This window comes from Thermobia domestica, chromosome 7 (genome assembly GCF_964235325.1).
Source record: "Thermobia domestica chromosome 7, izTheDome1.hap1.1, whole genome shotgun sequence".
Classification (NCBI taxonomy): Eukaryota; Metazoa; Arthropoda; class Insecta; order Zygentoma; family Lepismatidae; genus Thermobia; species Thermobia domestica.
In genome coordinates this window covers 285195955-285211079 of record NC_137460.1, presented here as the reverse complement: position 1 = coordinate 285211079, position 15125 = coordinate 285195955, and the positions used below count along the sequence as shown (strand labels likewise).

Sequence of the window (15125 nt, the reverse complement as noted above, 5' to 3'; positions counted from 1 at the left end):
CCTTGGACAAAGCCCTTGTGAACATTCTTGTCACGGCGGAAAATCAACAAACATGGAGGGTTCCATCGAACAGCGTTATGCGATCAAATTTTGCGTTCGCCTGGGGAAAACGGCTACTCAGACGCTTTCTCTCATCACGGAGGCCTACAAAGAGGAAGCCCTATCCAAAGCCCAGGTGTTTCGTTGGCACAGTGCGTTCCGGAACGGCCGGGAAAGCGTTGAGGATCTGGAGAGGGCTGGACGCCCGACAACAGTGACTACGGACGAAACTGTGGCAAAAGTGAGGGATCTCCTGAACTCAGACCGTCGATTATCGTTGAGATTGATTGCTGATGAACTCGATATGAACCACACAACAGTGCACAAGATTGTGACGGAACAATTGGGAATGAGAAAAATCTGTGCGAAACTGGTGCCGCGAGTGTTGACTGACGAACAAAAGCAACGACGTGTTGATTGTTGTCAGGAACTGTTGAACCTCATGAACAGTGACCCTAACTTTGAAGATGACGTCATAACAGGTGACGAGTCGTGGGTGTTCCAGTACGACCCTGAAACGAAACGTCAAAGCGCGGAGTGGCACACTCCTGCGTCCCCGCGCCCCAAGAAGGCCAGAATGTCGAAGTCAAAGGTGAAAACAATGTTGATTGTTTTTTTTGACAATGTGGGGGTGGTCCACAAGGAGTTTGTACCCCAAGGACAAGCCGTCAACGCCGCCTTCTACAAACAAGTCCTTGAGAGACTGCACAGGAGCGTCAAGCGGAAAAGACCGGCGATCGCTAGCCGGTGGAAGTTGCATCACGACAATGCCCCTGCCCACACCGCCTTCTTAGTGACCTCCTTTTTGACCCGGATTGGGGTGGAAGTCCTTCCACAACCACCCTACAGCCCAGATGTGAGCCCGGCCGACTTCTTCCTCTTCCCGAAGCTGAAGCCACGCTTGAAAGGAACCCGTTTTGCAGACGTCACAGCCATCCAAGCAGCCGTGACCACATTTCTAAAGGACATGCCGGCTGCTGACTTCCAGGGGGCGTTTGCAGCGTGGAAACATCGATTGCAGAAGTGCATCGACGCAAGAGGAGAGTACTTCGAAAGCTTTTAAGTCCCTGTACAGATCAGATCAATAAAACAATGTTTCCAGACCTGGTCTCATTACTTATCATACAAACCCTGTATGCATCACGCTGAGACAGAGAAAGCATGGCGGGAATGACTTTTCTTAGTTTTGTTATGTAATGTTTTGTCAGCGTAAATAAATATTCGAAAATAATATTTACAAGCTCTCGCATGAACACGCGTTCAAGTATCGGCTGGTACAAGCTATATTTTACTCTCAAAACACATTATTTTGTTAATAATAATTTGTTTTCTGCTTTTCTTGTAGATATCTTAAATTTTATTGGCCAGTGCTTAGTGGAGGCTAGTGTTTGTGAAATATCATTACACTTCTATTTCTTTCTTTTAACTGCGTGGGTTATTCCTGTGGCCATGAAATCCTGTTTTCTGTCGTTGTTAGAACCTTGTAAATATAACCGTAACGTTCATAATGATTTTCGCTGTTTTTTCAAAAGTTTACACATCCTTTCTCTCTCTCACTTGTGTGTTGCGTTCATCCCAGCTTTGCTACGGCAAATCACGATTTCTTTCGTACATACGTTGTGTTATAAACCGAAGCTGGATAGAACGGTAGACAAAACATAGATACCGTAAAAATGGAAAAGTGAGCAAATGATCAAATTAACCTCAGATATTAACGAACTAAAATTATCTTCTGGTGCAAATCATAAAACCTGGTTAAACTGTGCAGAAAATGTGATAATACTGAATGTAATTTACACAAATTAAAAGAACATCAAAAAGTTACAAATGAAAAAGTAGCTTTTACTCTATATATTTTCGGCCGTGTTAACTTTTTTATTTCCACTTTTATCTTACTTTATTTTCTTTTAATACTGTACTGTGTGGCACAATTGATAAATTAAGATTTCACTTAATCACAATAATCTTCGATCGGTCAACTCCTTCAGAGGCGTTGCAGTTAATAGGATCTCAGGCGTTCCACGTCGTATTATCCCAAGGGTCCGCTGGAGTCCTCTGCAGATAGTAAAGGGCGATCGTTCAAGCAGGCACAATTACTCCTTCCTTTTCAATGATATGGAGCCAGAATTTGTCACAAAACTGAGATTACAAACGAATGTTAGGGTGCTAACACATATGTACTAGTCACTTCACTGCTGATTTCTGCACAATATTTGAAAAAATTATTTTACACGAAGGCGTATGAAAATATCGTACAACCACTGATGATAAACAAACAAAAAATTTGATCTCACGTATGCAAACGGCGATTTAGCTTGCGAAGCTCAATCCGTACAATTGGAGCACTCATAAGAGTATAACATGAATTTACTTTAGAACAATGCACTCCACTGTTTAATCCTAACAATCGTTTCTAATCTCAGTTTTGTGTGACAAACCCGAAAATAAAATAACAAGATATTTCGAAAATACCGAAAATAAAAGATAAAAGGGGAAATAAAACAAGTTAAAACGGCCGAAAATATATACAGTAAAAGCTACTTTATCATTTGTAACCTTTTGATGTTCTTTAATTTGTATGAACTATATTTCGTATTATCATATTTTCTGTAAAGTTTAAACAGGTTTTGTGATTTGCACATCATAATTTTAGTTTGTTAATACCTGAGCTTAATTTGATCATTTGTTCACTTTTCCATTTTTACGGTATCTATGTTTTGTCTACCGTTCTCCCCAGCTTCGGTTTATGACACAACGTATGTACGAAAGAAATCGTGATTTGCCGTAGCAAAGTTGGGATAAAAGCAATAAACAAGTGACAGAGAGAGAGAAGGATGTGTAAACTTTTGGGAAAAAAGCGAAAATCTATATGAACTTTCCGAATATATTTACAAAATTCTAACAACGACAGGAAACAGGATTTCATGGCCACTGGAATAATCCACGCAGTTAAAAGAAAGAAATAGAAGTGTAAAGATATTTCACCAACACTAACCTCCACTAACCACTGGCCAATAAAATTTAAGATATCTACAAGAAATGCAGAAAACATATTATTATTAACAAAATGATGTGTTTTGAGAGCAAAATATAGCTTGTACCAGCCGATACTTGAACGCGGTTTATTTCAAAAAATAACACGACCTAGTTCCGACGTATTCATGCGAGAGGTTGCGAATATTATTTTCGAAGTTTTATTTACGCTGCCCGAACATTACATAACAAAGCTAAGAAATGTCATTCCCGCATGCATTATTGGTGAGTACACCTCCTTCAAGAGGTACAACTGGCTTCGTAGATTTATGAAATCAACCTTCTAATTATCCTTAAAGAGCTAGTGTGAATATAGTAAATTAGGGAAACCAATCTTTAAATCGTCGATTCCATCCTGTTCACCCTAACCATAGATAGGTGGGCAACATGGAAATTTTGAAATTCTTCTCTACCGTGGGAGATCAGTTTTAAAACTTGATAACGTCTCTTCCTCGTAAGTGTCTATATATTGTATCCTTGGTATTCTTCTTCCTGGTATTTCTATTGCATTTCCCGCTATCAGCATGGTGATCACATCGGAGAAACGAATAAGATGGCAAAGCATAGTGTTTCTTCTTTTTCCTATTATTTTCATGATCTGTTGTCCTTCATTAGCAACCCTTAGTGCTTAATCATTTCTTTTTCTTTCGGTCCATGATATGCGCAACCTTGTGCGCCAAGACCACATTCAAAGTGCTTCTAGCTTAGATATTTTAGCTTTTCTCAATGGAAATCCTCGATTGATCCTACATATATTTAGACTTAACAGTAACTTCCGAAGATAGTGGATTAAATTTGCCTGACCTTGATCTAGGAATGCTATTTTTTTTTTCTGAGGCCAGATGTTAACCCATAAACATTTATAAACCGTAAATAAACTAAAAATTCAAATGGAACCGGGGGCAATATATGGCAGTGTGGAGTTTTATGGCTGATTTGAGCATACGCCTTAGATCGTGCACCCAATTCGACAGAGTGCAAGACTCGTTCTAATTAATCTTCGTTCGAATGGCAGCCTGGAACTACAGTTTGTTTTTCAGGGAGTTAAGCATGGTAAGCTATGTTCGCTATTGAAATTAAAAGCGGTATATTCCTTAAAGGAAAGAGAAAAACCAAAAACAAAAAAATGGGAAATGCAGACTTTCTATTCTTAAAAGTTGAAATTTCGTTGTCCTGTCCATGCTTTCTGTCTTAGCATGATGCATATTGTTATATTCATTTTGCTTGCATTAATTTTCATACCTTAGAATTCAAAGTGAATGTAGTTTATCAAATCTATCTAGTGCGTCTCTAAGTCATGGCGAAATATTCACTCTTTCTTGTTCCAATTGGAGAAATATACTGGCATGTCATATTTCGGGGCATACGTGTTGCCATGTTTGGTGTCCAGCTATCAGACATAAACTGAAAGAATTAAACTGAAGGAAGGAGCTTCTATTTCTTAGAACGCCAGTCTCCTTAAATGTTAGTGGTTAGCTGACATGGAAAAGTGATAAAAAATTGGATTAAAGAGAAATAAGTGAACATTTAAGAAATATTTGGAACAATTCCTGTTATGCAGCAAAAAGCAATCATCAACAGAAAATGCGTATCATGGTAAAAATTAACCAAGAGATGACAAATTGAAAAAAATATACCGACTATTAAAATTAAAAAAGGGAAAAGGGAATTAAACAAAGAGACGATGAAAATGTTTACAGGTCAGGGTTTCTGTAATTCTTATACTAGAAGATTAAATACCTAATGCGATTTAACATGTTACTGCATGGTAGACCAAAAGTCGGAAGAAATCACCGTCGGACTAACTTAGCGGTCAACGGTTTGCGCTTCCTACAAGCAACGGCTTTTGGGTCAAATATAGTGAAATGCCATATGATCGTTTTTCTGAAGTTTGAATCCACAGAGATCAAATAATCAATCTATTTGACTACCATATCTTTGAGTTGTACTATATTCAACTTTTCAATATGGATTACAGGGCAAAATTTGTACATGTTTAAATATTTGGTTCTCTAGCTATATTTTGTACATTTCAAGGTGGTAGCATTGTTATCCTGGATGTGTAGGCCTGAATCAGAAATATTTCATTTAACTTTTTTATACAAACGAAAAAGTTATAAAATGTTATAAAATGGCATTCTGGCAATTTTGATGACTCACTACCGTACCTGTGTGTCGAGCAGGTGTTTCCAAACCTAGTAACTTATTATGAAATAGTTACCATTTCGCTGTGTTTTACTTATTTACAATTTTGAGCGTTTAAACGGTCTGCGAGGATAGTTTGTAATAATACTGCATATACAACTGTTGATAAGCCTGTTTAATAAAAAATACGCATATGAAATAACGTCCCTATGTTACAGTCAGTGCGCCTTATTTATGATTTTATGTCTACGCCCCTCACAGCTTCTCATTATGACCCTGGTAGAAACGAGAACAATATTGTTATTAGAAAAAGCTAATTGAGATACGTGGGATAACATCAAACGGTAAGATAGAAAATTAATTTCAGAACTTAGCTCAATATATGGTAAAGAATATCGGGAGAAGATAAAAACAAGGAAAGCAAGAAAAAATCATACATTCCTTCAGCACAAATTATAAATCTTTATAAACGAAGACGAAAACTTGTTATAAAAAAATTATCTTCTCTCGAAATAACGTGGAACAGGTGAACATCACTTCCGTTTTGTTAATGTTCGTTATAATACATGTTTGTAATTCCAGATGTTGTTTTGAAATAGACAAAATGGAAAAGAGATATTCCGAAGAAAGAAAAGAAAGCCAAGAACAAACTTTAAGATGATATCCTTGTTGATTGCCAGCTGTTTCTTCTTGTTTTAATTCCATTTTACTTGCGCTTTATCTTATCGATTTTAGGGCAATACTGATTGGAATTAATCGCGAAGTATTCATCCAAATGGTAACATTATATTTAACTGAAGACAAAGAAGAGAGAGTAGTTTTTGGATTCACTCCCAGCTCTTTTAGGATCTCCATTTTTGTAAAATGTATGCTATTAGAATAATTTTTAAAGTCAGAAAATATCTTAACCCTTAACAGGGAACGTTATTTTTGTTCGCTTACAGGAAATGCACGTCTCTGGGAAACGGACATGTATAAAGCAATATCTTTTTTAAAAAACGTATGTGTAATGTAGAATAATGAAACTTTATATTTTCTACTTTGAGCAAAATATGATAAACAAGAATTACATATATTAATTCGGTTTTATTGGAATAAAAATTCGGAAAATATTTCAGTATCTAAATAAAAATAGAATATAAATTTAAAAACTGACAAATTTTAAATTAGTATAATTCTACATATTACTACCCCGCAAAAATGCTATTTGTCCACATGTAGCTGCCCTGTTCAAATGTTCTATTTGTCCAAGAGCTTGGAAACATTTAACGAACATGGTAGCTTTAAATAGAGGTCGTCCAAAAGTGTCTTGAAAATGGTGAATACATGTCTTCGTTGCCTGATTTACAAGTAGAACACAATATTAGGAGAGCAATAAGGGCTTTATTTTCAGATAGGTCAGTAGATCTGTAGTTTGACTTTGCTCTAATTTACTTCAAATTTGTTTCGATTTTCTTCCAACTTCATATTGAAATCTCCTGAATTATATCATCATTACATAAGTTAGACAGGATTTTTTTCCCAGATTACTTACATGGGTGACTATACCAGGAATCCCTCTGACTATGTTTTGATGAGAACTCTTCGGTTTTTTAGAGGTTCATTTCAATTCCAAACAAACCTGTTTTTACCTCTGTATCTAAGGCCTTCGTTATCACATGAAACTTCACTAGGGCTGCTCACATTGTCAGTTCTGTTACTACTTGAGCTGACACCTGGCACTCTATCAGAATTGGTATCGTCCTCACTTTCAGTATGTAATTCTTGATTTGAGGAAAAAATTCGGCGTCTCAGTCAGAATCTACTGAAGACAATAATATAAATTACTTCTGTACTTTTAACATTTTTGTAATTTTTCCCGTGAAATAAGGATCTGCTGTACTTACAGTTTCATTCTTAAATTTCTTTCTCGAAGTACTAGGTCTATATTTTGCAAACACATAAAATCTCACACAAACAAAATAGTATGTTTCAAGAGCTCAATAGCTTCTATTTCATGGTAAATAAAAGTAAACCACAAAAATTTTTGAAAGCAAAACTAACTTCAGGAAATGTGTGTCCAATAATCACGCAAAAATATAAACAATAATGGAAATGTGTGCCTCTTTCTAAAATCATCGATAAATGTTCACTCAGACATTACGCCAACAATGGACTACTGCGACACACATACAACTAAATAATTGGAAGGTACTGAGAGAACCGATACATTGAGTGAATCAGTGTTGCCAATGTAATACAAAGAAAAACCATAGGTGTCTGACATACACATATTTCCTCTTAAGGGTTAAAAAGCAGAAGGAAACGAAGGAGAAAAAGATTGAGTTTAAAATTCTGGGACGATGCAAAATTTAAAATGCATTTTCGTAAACTACTGAGTTATAACTAACCAGAAAAAAAAACAAAGGAAATAGACACTTACAACGATGAAAAAGCATTACGCAAGTGGCCGAGATAAAGCTGTAAGTAGTCAACAAAAAACGGAGAATGCAAGCTAAAATCTCAAAAGAAAACAATAATACAAATTAAAGAAATCCAGGTTTGTTAATGGAAATTCTTGTAAATGGTAATGCACAAGCTTAGAAACGACACCCAAGCAAGTATCCTATGAGCTTTGAGCCATCAGCAAGAGCAAATCAAACAAACGTCAATTTCATTTGAAACATAAAATCTAACTTTAATTTTTAAGGCTTCACTCGTGAACTTCCTGATTTTATATGGAATAGCTCAGCGTTTACAACTTTAAGAGCAAAAATATAGACCTGTCCAAAAAGGCAGTATGAACTATGGGAAAAGCTATCAATTCACACAAGTACTGACAAAATGATAGAAAACTCATATCTTGGTGGAATTTAGTCTAAAATGGTGTGAAAAAATCTTAAAAATTGAGAAAAATGCAAATTAAAGAAAGGAAAAATACGTGGTAACACAAAATATATAAGAAAACTGATACACAAGTAAACTATAAACCATTAGCTCCATAACCTTTTCGTCTGTCTTGGTTAGTTTTACTCTCACGTTCCTGCTACTTTCGATTGGATCATAGAATATATTCCCCCGTGTAAGAAATATAATAAAAGTGGAATATAATTTTTCTTAAAGCAATTTAAATCTTTGTCTCATAAAAACTTGGACTCAACCATCATCGTGCTTTACTAATGTAAACCTACATTCAAGAATGAAATGCAGCTTATACTATGTAGTTTTCTATCATACTAAGAAATTTTGTTCGAAAGGCGGGATGTACTTAATAATATCGTATTTATGATATTCTTAATCTGGACTCTATAAAGGCTAATTTATAAATAAACAAATAACGCTTCGCTGGCATTTTATGAGTACATCTCATTAACTCACAATGAAATTTGATTTAACATCGTTCTGAAATGAATTTAAATAATAATGATGATCTATACAGAAGCTCTCCATTTCTATGTAGAAGAACGAAAAGTCGTTTACAAAATACCCTTTTCAACAGTACAACGAGAACATTATCTGATAAAATGTTGCTGCCCCATAACAAAAATTGAAACTAACGTTACTTAGAATTCGATTTGTAATCATAATGACAACTCCCCTTTAAAGGGAACCCAAAAGAAGAAACCGACGTCGGGCACACTTTTAAAACATATTAAGGTTCTACTTTGTCAAAAGAGATACTTTGCATAGTTATTTTGTATTGATAAATCTATTCTTAATCTTCTATTCCAAAACTGTTCTTAAATAGAAAAAAAGGACAAAATCCTGAGGGACTTGTATCTATGGCCATTCTCACTCTATCTAAAATCTAAAAGCAGAGTAACAAAATTTACTTAACTCACCTAATAAGAAAGACGTTATCTCAAATTACATTCACTGCAGTTAGAAGCGAAATAACTGGCAATAGCTGTTAAAGTTTGAAAGATGTTAAAAATAGAATGGTTGGGAAATTTTTCATGGTTTGTATCTGAGATATTCTTACTTTCCTTTATATATTCAAATAAGATCTCAATTTATTTCAATCGGCTACAAAAAATGAACGTTCTCAAATTATACCATCCGCAGAGTAGGAGCCGTTCTGATCACGAAGTTTGAAACAACTTTAAAGCTACGATCAAAATGTCTTTCATTGTTTGTCAGTACAAACATTAATACTTCCTTCTTCATTAAAAAAAAAAAAAACTCGCGAGCTACTTGCCACTTCTACTAGGAATACCTAGATATCAAATACATACTTCTACGATAGGCTCAGGGCAGCGCAAAAAAAAAAAAAATGTACATAATGTGTGAGAAAACTATGAACTACCATCAATCTGTTTACAGTTCAGGGTTTTGCTAACAGATGACTGAATCTCTTTTCATATTTTGTGGGAAGTAATGCCCAATGTGCAAAGTTACCCCGTGTTACGGTAGCTAGTTACCACTGTAAGCGAAATGAAATATCAACATTCAATGTGGCAAATCATGACACAAAACTAGAAAAACCTTTGGGAAGGAAGGAATTCATATAACTAAGGAATTACGTCCCTAATATATTGCGTTAGTTTGGAACACAAATATACAAGCAAAGAAAGCATTTCAAGATGTTACGTATAAAATACTTACGAACGTACAAGAACACATTCAACACGTAAGACATGTAAGTTTATCCTAAATGCAGAATTTTGCGCTATCCTCGTTTACCAACATTCTGCGTAGTGCTCTAATCTGCATAGCAATCTTATTTTTACTGGCCATCTAGCACATGCTGGTTAGCGTTGTCTGTACAATAATTCACACATTATGTACGTTCACTAAGCCCCTACAGTGATTGTACATTGAGAAATTTAGGTCCATACTCTAGAAATGATTCCTGGGAATGGAAAAAGTCGACTTCCTTGAAAGAAATGAGTGCAGCTATGAAATGGTTTGATGTATGGACCTCTACAATTAACGAACATCCATTGATGGTTAAAATATTCTTTCTCTTGTATTTTACTAATGTCTTTCGAAGCCCTCCGGAAAAATGAGGCTAGACAAATTTGAGCTAAATTCTAAGTAAAAACACAAACGTCCATAGTTTTTGTTCCAATATAATATATTCCACGTTTAAATTTGCAAAATATTAGGATATATACCATTCTCACGATTTCTTATTTTACATAAGTCTCTATATAAATAAAACAATATTGTCGAGCACCCATATCTTAAATATGTGCAACAATTAGTGAGAAGTGTGTGATCAATAATAAAGAAATAATTAGTTTATCTAGATCTAAACTACATGAGATTTGTATTAGTCGTATCGATCTTATTTTTATTTGGTATACAGCTTATCTACCTGTGCCTTCCAATTTCCTAAATGTAGGTTACTAACTTACGTTCGAGATATCTCCCATATCTAAATATTTCTCGCGAAGTATTGCTTTTAGCCAACAAACTTTCCGAACGCATGTAACCGCATTATCAATCTGAGCCAATTACTATACGAAAAATTGAACATTACCTTTCTGGGCGAAGTGAATTTAAACTTTTTGTTGTTAATTGTTGGAAGTCATTACAGTACGACGCGCAAGTATCCTGAACCACTATTTTTCTAGGCGATTCTATATTCCTTTCAAATTCAGGATCACCTTCTACTGCTAATTCTGATTTCACCCTATCAATGTTTAGTTTCACATCCAAAGTACACATAGCTGTATCCTTGTCCATTGTTTCCTCTCCTTCCGTTGTGGATAATATTAACTCTTTCTTGTCAGTCATCAGTTCGTATGTCCACCCTTTCCCTTCGAGTGGATCTTCCTGAGGTAAGTCAAAATCAGTTTCTTCTTTGCACATCAATTCCAACTTAACAGACGCCTCACCAGCCATTGTGAATTGAAATATAATAAGAATATAACACTGTTCTTATACTTCCCTTATATTTTATGTTGCCAGTCTTAATGAAATGATTTACAAGAACGCTCACAAAAGCAACTTTATATTTAAAATCATCTTCTTCTGCAGATCCTTATTTCCTTAGCCACGATCGCTCTCTAGGAGATTGTTTGTTTGTTTGTAGCAGCCGGAGTAAAATGAAAAGGTACCCGGATGTATGCTTCTTTAGTTCATATTTCGTTCAAGTGAGATCTTTTGTCGCTAGTGTAGCTCACAATCACATACCGCTATTCTCGTGTTTCAGAAGGTATCCATCCATCTTTATCGTTTTAGCGTGAATAGCAAATCCTGTATTTCTGTATGCCATTGCGGTTTGATTGACTGTCAATCTCCCGTTGCGTATACCGGTACTAATTTTATTTATTGTATTGTATTGTATTGTATTTATTTCTTTTGTATGAACTTACAAGTACGAGGAATGTCCTCAAGTAAGTGTAACATGCGTCATATGTACAAAAAATTTACATGAGTAAAATAAAGTAATATTACCTTGTCATGATATTTACATACTCCTCAATCGTATAACAAGAATTTTCTAATAGAAATAATTTTAACTTTTGTCTGAACCTTTTCATATTTGCTTCATACTTTATATCAATAGGCAACATGTTGTACAACTTAACACCACCATAACTTACACTTTTTTGATACATTGCTGACCGGTAATTACACAAATGAAAATCATTCTTATTTCGCGTATTATGATTATGTACATCCTTATTTGTTACGAATGCCGATGAGTGTTCTTTCAAATACAAAAAGAGACGATACAAATATAAACTATCCAGAGGTAGTATATTGACCTCCTTAAACAAATGTCTACAAGAAAAATTCGGCTTCTTATCACAAAGTATTCTTATGGCTTTCTTCTGAATTTTGAAAACATTAAATCTCTGACTTGAATTTCCCCAGAACATGATACCATATTGCAAGATAGAGCTAAAACACGAATGGTACAAGGTTTTAGCTAATTTTAAATTTACCTTCTTTCTAATAATCCTTAGTGCATAACATATTCTATTTAATTTATTAATAACTGACTCTATATGAAATTCCCATGTCAGGTTATGATCTATAGTAAGACCTAAAAACGAACAGTGTGTTGTATAGTTAATTTTATTTTGGTTCAGATATAGGTTAGGGTATATTGGTTTACTGCACTTGTTATGAAAATTTATAGCAATGGATTTTTCAACATTAACAAAAAGATTATTGTTCTTCATCCAAAGAGATACTTCATTTAATGTTTGCCTAGCATTCTGTTCCAATAATTTTTCATTTTTTCCACTCACTAGCAGAGTGGTATCGTCAGCGAAAAGGGTAACATCTGCCGAAGATATGCTTTTCTCAAAATAATTAATATATAAAAGGAAGAGCAATGGCCCTAGAATAGATACTTGTGGAATTCCGTGTTTTATATATAATTCATCTGATAAATAGCTTTCTACAATGTTATTATTCTTATGCGTTATTTCTACGACCTGCCTACGATTTTTTAAGTACGAACCAAACCAGTCCCTTGCTTTACCACGTATTCCACAGTTCTCCAGTTTGTTCAAAAGTAAACTGTGTTGTACTGTATCGAAAGCTTTAGACAAATCAAGAAAGATTCCTATACAGTTTTCTTTATTATCTACAATATTTCTTACTTTCTCAATGAAATTAAATATTGCCGTATTTGCAGATCGACCTTTAAGGAAGCCATGTTGTTTTGTTGAAATAACATTTTCTTTCAATAAAAAATTAATTACCCTGTTATACATAATTTTTTCCAAAACTTTTCCAACGACAGGTAAGAGAGATATTGGTCTGTAGTTATTTATGTTTTGCTTTTCACCTTTTTTAAACAAGGGCTTAACTTTCGCAATTTTTAAATTTTCTGGATACTCGCCATTTGTAAGTGATATATTTGCTAAATGACAAAGTGGCTTTGTCACCTGATTGAAACATCTTTTCAATAAATTATCTGAGATTTGATCAATTCCAGCTGTATTTTTGTTTTTGAGAGATTTTATTATATTTGCTATTTCATCTTCTGATACTGGCTGTAGAAAGATTGTTTTTTCACATTTATTTGAACTTTGTTTAAAATTATTTACAGTAACTACTTTGTAGCCATTCTGTTTACATTTATTTACTTTATCATCATCCATAATTTTTGCGACAACATTTATAAAAAAATTATTAAATATTTCTGCTTTTTCCCTTGGGTCTGATACACTGTTCCCTTCATGTATTATTGTATCCACATATGGTGTCTCTTTGCCACCATTTAGTTCTTTATTTATAATGTTCCACATGGTTTTAGTTTTATTCCATGCATAAGCAAGTTTAAGTTGGTAGTAATTCCTTTTAGTCGTTCTAATTAGTTCCTTGTACCTTTTTTTATATTGTTTATAGTAGGACTTTGCACAACCTGTTTTAAAAACCTTACTAAGTTTATGTAAATTTATGTTTGTAGCACTTGCTTTTAGTACTTCAGGAGTAACCCATTGTCCCTTCTTCTGGGATTTTAACACGAGTTTCATTTTAGGAAAAGCTATATCAAAATAGTAAGCAAAAATTTTTATGAATTCATTATATATATCATTTGCGTTGTTTAATGAAAGTACACCTTCCCATGTTTCGTGACTAAGTAAATAATTGAAATAATTGATATTTTGATTACTGAATACCCTTGTAACTTTGAAAGTTCTTACACTATATTTCTTACACTTTTGAGCTACAGAGAAGCGTTTATCACATATTTCAGCAATCTGAGCTTCATGATCAGAAAATCCGGTACTAATCACTTGCGCCCTTGAGCTCAAGTGGTCACAGTTTAAAATAATCTGATCTAGTGCTGATATACTGGTTGGAGTTATCCTAGTAGGTTTATTTATTAAATGTTTTAAATTAAACGTACCCAATAATGTTTTTATCTTTACATCAATATCTTTCAAAAAATCCATATTTAGATCTCCTACTACTACTGGGCTGTATTTAGTACCACTATAATGTGAAAGTATTACTTCTAAGTTACGCACAAAAATTTCAACTTCACTATCCGGTGTCCTATATATACAGATCATTACATTTTTTTCCACTGGGAGCTCCAAAATACAACATTCAAAATTTTTTTCATCGTTTATATGTTTAAACTTAGTGCATTCTTTAAATTTTAAACTATGTTTTACAAAAATGCTTGAACCACCCCTTGTTTTCTTTTCGCGACAGAAACTACTTGCTAGCTTGAAGTTTGGTAAATTTATAGTTTCTATATTGTTTTGTGCACACCAATGTTCGGTTATACAAATAATATCTACATCTTTCAGAATTTCCGTCAACAAAATTTCCATAGTTAATTGTTTCCCAATGGAAAACCCTTGTACGTTTTGGTGAAAGATACGTAAGCCTACTCGCTGTGTTAAATTTACCCTTGAACTAAAAAAGAAGTGCCCTCATCCACATTGTTCTTACTTTGAGTTACTTCCCAAGGTATTGGCAACGCTGCTTGAGATCTAGATTTATTACTCATATCACTGTTAATTACATCACAAATTTCATTGCTTAAAAATTTTTTCCCCCTTTTATTTAAGTGCAAACCATGCCTTGTGAACATTTCTCTACCAAATTTACTTACATCTACCATTTTCACATTTCTGAAGTGTTTACACAAAGATTGCAGCTTCATGTTAGTGACCTTAGTAGCTTGATTTACACATGAGTCTTCCATAAGGTCATACCTATTTGGAATATTTACCACCACTACTTTACAGTAATTTAGCTCAGTAAGCTTACCTCTAATTTTCTTAATAACTTCATTTCCTTGGTTACAAGCCACATCATTTGTACCGGTTAACATTACAACATAGTTTTTCTCCTTATTTGCAATTTTAGAGTTAATTCCACTTAATACCTCTGCACTTTTTGCTCCAGGCTTAATGGTTCCTTGTGCCTTTAACTTGTGTTTTAGATTGAGGTTCATTTGCTCAGCTAGACCCCTCCCATTGCTATCCGCATATACAAAAACT

General features: G+C 34.3%; 1 protein-coding gene across 1 annotated transcript in view; it reads right to left on the bottom strand.

Annotated features, from left to right (window-relative positions):
- LOC145690991 (uncharacterized) overlaps window positions 1-11434 on the bottom strand; it is a 66109-nt gene extending 54675 nt beyond the window's left edge. The window contains exon 1 of the mRNA XM_081766466.1: window positions 10682-11434. Within this exon, the coding sequence (XP_081622592.1) occupies window positions 10682-11046 (365 nt within the window). The 5' untranslated portion in view covers window positions 11047-11434. The remainder of the gene's footprint in view (window positions 1-10681) is intronic.
- Window positions 11435-15125: the final 3691 nt, after the last annotated feature.